Raw genomic sequence first — 5826 nt, 5'->3', positions numbered from 1 at the left:
AGAGAATTGGAGGCAGGTTATGGCCAATTATTCGCAGAAAGCTTGTCCGGGTCCGCTTTAGAGTGGTTCTCCAAACTCTATCAATAGTTTTGATAAACTATCGGCTGCATTCCTGATACACTATTCGATGTTCGTGGAGGACGATCTGACCATAGCAGATTTATGAGGAATTCAACAGAAAGAGAATGAATCCTTGAAGGATTTCATGATCCGTTACAAGGACGTGCTCTAAAAAATTCTCTAATGTATGTCACGAATCTGCCTTAACCTCTCTGAGGAACGGGTTAAGGCACGACTCGAAGCTGAAACTAGAGATGACTGTTAACCGTCCCCTTACGTTGGAAGATGCGATTCACAAAGCCGCAAATTATGCGAAAGCCGAAGAGGAATTCGCTTCCTATGAGAGGCAACGCGCAGCTGAGAAGAAACCGTCCTCCAACACTTGGATAAGACCTGTAAATGCCGGGGGCAACCTTCGTAGGGTCAACCCCCACGACGCTACACCTCATGCCAGAAAGCTACACACCCCTCCTAACTACGCCTTCAACGTCGATGAAGACATTAAGGAGGAAGGTCCCCCGGCAAAAAAATGGACGTGGGACCCCAATGCGTATTGCAGTTTCCATAAAGCTAACGGCCACGACATGGTTAATTGTGAGACCATGCGCAAGGCTCTAGCAGAAAAATACGCAAAAGGGGAACTAAAAGACGTTGATCTAGGAGCCCCGCCAAAAAAGAAGGTCTTCAACAACAACAAGAACAACAGAGGAAAGGGCAACCCCTCCCCTAAGAGATCGAGACCTGCTGAGGAAGGGGAACCAAGATCCCCACCGACCGTCGCAAAACATAGAGTTGACTTCATAATGGGCGGCTCAAAGTTTTGCAACGGAACGGTCAACTCAATTAAAGCACATCAACGTCAGTTAAACAACCAGACCACCAGAATCAGACCAGAACAAGACGTTCAAATCTCGTTCTCCGAAAAAGAAGCCATATGGACAACCGATCCGCACGACGACGCACTCGTAATCACGATTGACGTGTCTAACTGTGAGGTCGCGAGGGTCCTAATCGATGGAGGCAGCTCCGTAGATCTCATCTTCAAAGATACCCTGGCTAGGATGGGAGTCAGTGAAGACGAGATCGAAAAAGAACAAACCCATTTGACGGGTTTCAATGAGTCAACTACTCCATCCTTAGGAACGATCAGGTTGCCTGTAAAAATAAGTGGAATCAATAAAATAGTGGAATTCCAAGTTTTAGATTGTCTCTCCCCCTACAATATTATCTTGGGAAGACCATGGATACATAGGATGATGGATGTACCTTCAACCTTTCACCAATGTATCCGCTTCCCTACGCCTGAGGAGATAAAAGAGATCCGAGGCACTCAGGCGACCTCCCACAGTTTGTTGGAATCGATCTAGGGTTTGAGAAAATAATTAACGCTTCGGTAAGCGGCGGAATTTTAAAAATTTTCTTTTACAAGTAAAACAGTTTTTACTAACCTAGACAAGTGCAAGTACATGTAATTAAAAACCAATATGAGCTAGAAGTTTACTAACCTTTCTTGAAGCTTGAACTTTGAAGAAGCTTGTGGAAAGTTTGCAACGCTCGTCTCCCCTCGCAGCACGTCTCTCTTTCTTTCATCGGCACCTCGAGCAACCACGAAAGTTTCTATCACTAAATCACTCGAAAAGAAGGAATCAGTGAGTGGGCACTTTTAAACGCTACGACTTAAGAACGAGTCTCGAAGTCGCAGAGCTAAACACTAGGTCGAGTGAGGACCGAGGTGCCAAGACAAGAAAAAATCGAAAATAAACTAGAGAGAGAGAGAGAGGATTTTCGGCCAAAGTTCTAGAGAGAGAGTCTCTCAAATCTCTTAAACTTGGATGAATGAAATGTGAGGAAATGAGGCTCCTATTTATAGGAGAGGCTTTACCTTCAATAAGGTAGTTTCCTCTTCTATAGAATATCACATATTCATGAGCAAATATTGCCTCTTTCCCACTTGAGAAACTCGGCCAAACAAGGCTTCTAGAAGCCTTGATTTGTTTCCAATTTTGTTCATGGCTTGCCTTTTCTCTCAACATGGCCGATTACCCTAGTGCATCTACAAGCAAATTTGTTTCCTCTTTTTATTTTGGCAAGTATCTAAATACATTTATGCACAAAATAAACTCCCTTTCTTTCTTAGGGTTGGGCGCCCAAGGCCTTCTAGAAAAGGCTTCTAGAAGCTTTTCCATTTGTTCATGACAACATGAAAAAAGCCCATTAAGAATTTTCAATAAAATTCTTATGAAATGAAATTAATTCACAAGGCCCAATAATCAAGTTATGGCCGAGTGACATTAAGTCATCAAATGAACTTGTCAAAAAATTTATTGACATTCATTTCATCATATGTCTCAAAAGACAAAAATACCCTTTTAACTATTTTCGTTCTTGTTTTGACTTAGCTTCCAGTTTAACTATTCCTATCGATGTGATTCGTGACAGTGACCTCATGGACCCAAATGAACAAAGCTTTAGCTAAACACTTGGACTCAAAAGTTCACAAACCTTTTCCAAGTTTAGCTTAATGCCAGCTGACTGCACTAAAGAGCTGACACTGAAAATCTCTCGGTTCAAATGAATTTATTTTCTACTCAAGAATTCGACCTAATTATGATGAGCGGATCCACTGAATATTATCTATGTTTACCCTTCATGAATGTCATCAGCTAGTCGGGATTTACTAAATTACCATTTTACCCTTCTAGCTGTTATTTCCTCAACTCCTTTGTCGCTTGTGAATAAGTTAGAAACAATGTATTGACGAGGAGCTAACAAGTCACATTGTTTCATCCAAAAGAGTCAGGACTCAATTTGGACACTCGCCAGTTCATTTATTCACACTCCAAGGAACAAAGCATGAGGTGACATACATTGCATTTCAGCAATCTTGTACATGAATTCCATATCTATGAGAACTTCACAAAGTTACTCATGACAGACTCACAACTTAGTACTTCACCAATAGGCCTTGTTCGGAATCACATAGTGAGTCCGAACTTTGACTTTCTCAAATGAGAATACTAAGGTGTGAAATGGCATGTCTCATTTCAGGATTAAGGTAAGCATGATGCAATTCATACATAGTGACTTCGAGACATAAGAGGTTAAATGGTTTGTTCTTATATTGTCTCTAGAAGTGCACTGGTCAATTCAGTACCTTCGGAAGATACCTAGAAGAACTATAGAGTCCCCAACTCTCAATGCCTCATAACCAGACATCATAGATTCTTCTAACAATCATACTGAGGTCAATAGTCCTTTGACCCTTAGATTGCGAATATATCGTTTTAAGCAAACTATGAAGAGTTTGTTCATGCAAATCTACATTTGTCTCTTCGTAAGTTGTTTAGTTTGTTTATGGACTAAAAGACTATGGTTTTATCATAAAGCTTCAGACAAGGAAGATTGAATGAACGTTTCAACTTTATTAATAAATGAATAAGCAATTACAAGCAAGAGTCTTCGTAAGACTATACGACATCAAATGTACATAAATAGACACTACTACTCTTCTTGTGGGCACCACTGACAACAAACTCCCACTTGACTCAAAGAAGATGTGAGTAGTCCTACATGCCTAATCCCTCTCGAAGTTGGTCGAAGACCTTGTTCGCTAGGGCCTTGGTGAATGGATCTGCTAGGTTGTCCACCATTGAGATCTTCTTCACTTCCACGTCTCCGCGCTGCACGATCTCTCGAATCAAATGGTATTTCCTCTCAATATGCTTAGAGCGCTTATGGCTTCTAGGTTCCTTTGAGTTAGCGACAGCCCCACTATTATCACAATAAAGGGTCATGGGCTCGTCGACGTTTGGAACAACTTCCAAATACTTAAGGAATTTTCTAAGCCATACAGCCTCTTTGGATGCTTCACAAGTAGCCACATATTCTGCTTCCATTGTGGAGTCAGCAATGCAAGATTGCTTAATACTTCTCCACACAACAGCTCCACCATTAAGGATGAACACAGATCCTGATGTGGATTTCCTGGAATCCTTATCCGTTTGAAAATCGGAGTCGGTATATCCCGTCATAGTCAGGTCAGTACCTGAGTATGTAAGCATCAAGTTCCTAGTTCTTCGAAGATACTTAAGAACATGCTTAACAGCAATCCAGTGCTCGGGTCCAGGGTTGGATTGGAAACGACTAACTACGCCAACGGCGAAACATATATCAGGTCTAGTGCAAAGCATAGCATACATGAGGCTTCCTACGGCAGAGGCGTAAGGAATCTTCCTCATGTCTTCAATCTCTTGTGCAGTCTTGGGAGACTGGTCCTTAGAGAGTGAAACTCCATGCCTAAAGGGTGTTTGACCCCTCTTGCAGTCTTGCATCGAGAAGCGATCCATCACCTTATCAATATAAGATGCTTGAGAGAGCGACAGGGTCCGGTTTTTCCTATCTCGAAAGATTTGGATTCCCAGAATGTACGCGGCTTCTCCTAGATCCTTCATATCGAATTGCTTTGCTAACCAGACCTTAACCTCAGATAACTTACCCACGTCATTACCAATGAGTAGTATATCATCGACATATAGTACCAGAAACACAACTTTGCCTTCGTGTATTAACTTGTAAACACAAGGCTCATCTATTGACTGTTCAAAGCCGAAGCTCTTTACAGTTTCATCGAATCTAATATTCCATGACCTAGATGCTTGCTTTAGTCCATAAATGGATTTAAGCAACTCACAAACCTTGGTCTCTTGACCTTTATCCACGAAACCGTCTGGTTGAGCCATGTAAATGCGCTCGTCAAGATTGCCATTCAGAAAGGCTGTCTTGACATCCATTTGCCAGATCTCATAGTCGAGAGCTGCATCTATGGATAGGAGTATGCAGATGGATTTAAGCATTGCGACTGGCGAGAAGGTTTCTTCATAGTCAATCCCTTCTTGTTGGGTATAACCTTTTGCCACAAGTCGTGCTTTGAACATCTCGACGTTCCCATCAGGACCCCTTTTCTTCTTGTATATCCACTTACACCCTACGGGTTTAATCCCTTCAGGAAGGTCTACAAGTTTCCAGACTTTGTTGACATACATCGAGTGCATTTCAACTTTCATGGCGTCAAGCCAAAGGTTTGATTCAGAACAAGCCATTGCTTGGCTATAGGAAACAGGGTCATCCATGTCGGAGACGGCTACAAGAGAGTCTCCATAAGACATGTACCTGTCAGGCTGTTGAACAGCCCTCCCACTACGTCGAAGTACTACTTGACGAGATTCTGATGAGTTAGGTTGTGTTTCAGTTGGGGTAAGAACAGTTCTTACAGATGAGGTAGAAGCTTCCTCACCCAACTTTTCTTCAAGCACAATTTTGCTTCTAGGTTTCGCATCCTTCATGAAGTCCTCCTCAAGGAAACGAGCATTCGTGCTAACGAAAGTCTTATCGTCCTCGGGACTATAGAAAATGAAACCTTTGGTTTCCTTTGGATATCCCACAAACAGGCACAATTCTGACCTACTAGCCAACTTGCTAGTCTTTTGCCTTAGCAATTGTGCAGGGCAACCCCAAATTCGGATGTGGCCCAAACTTACTTTACGGCCAGTCCATCTTTCATAAGGAGTACCAGGAACCGTTTTGGACGGAACTTGATTCATAATGTAGGCGGCTGTTTCGAGGGCATATCCCCAAAAGGAAGGAGGGAGTGATGAGTAACTCATCATTGATCTAACCATCTCCATTAGAGTTCGGTTCCTTCTCTCTGACACTCCGTTTTGTTCAGGTGTGCCAGGTGCGGTAAGCTGAGAAGCGATACCTTCTTCT

General features: G+C 42.4%; 1 protein-coding gene across 1 annotated transcript; it reads left to right on the top strand.

Moving 5' to 3' along the window:
• Positions 1 to 314: 314 nt before the first annotated feature.
• LOC149404936 (uncharacterized) lies at positions 315 to 1427 on the top strand. The gene has a single exon (XM_089607729.1). The coding sequence runs from the start codon at positions 315 to 317 to the stop codon at positions 1425 to 1427; it is 1113 nt and encodes a 370-aa protein (XP_089463855.1).
• The last annotated feature ends 4399 nt before the right edge of the window (positions 1428 to 5826 follow it).

Source organism: Urtica dioica, chromosome 2 (assembly GCF_054948205.1).
Source record: "Urtica dioica subsp. dioica isolate 48M chromosome 2, U.dioica_male_clone48M_v1_H2, whole genome shotgun sequence".
Taxonomy (NCBI): Eukaryota; Viridiplantae; Streptophyta; class Magnoliopsida; order Rosales; family Urticaceae; genus Urtica; species Urtica dioica.
Note: the sequence above shows the minus strand (reverse complement) of the source record. Positions and strands in the feature narration are given on the sequence as shown.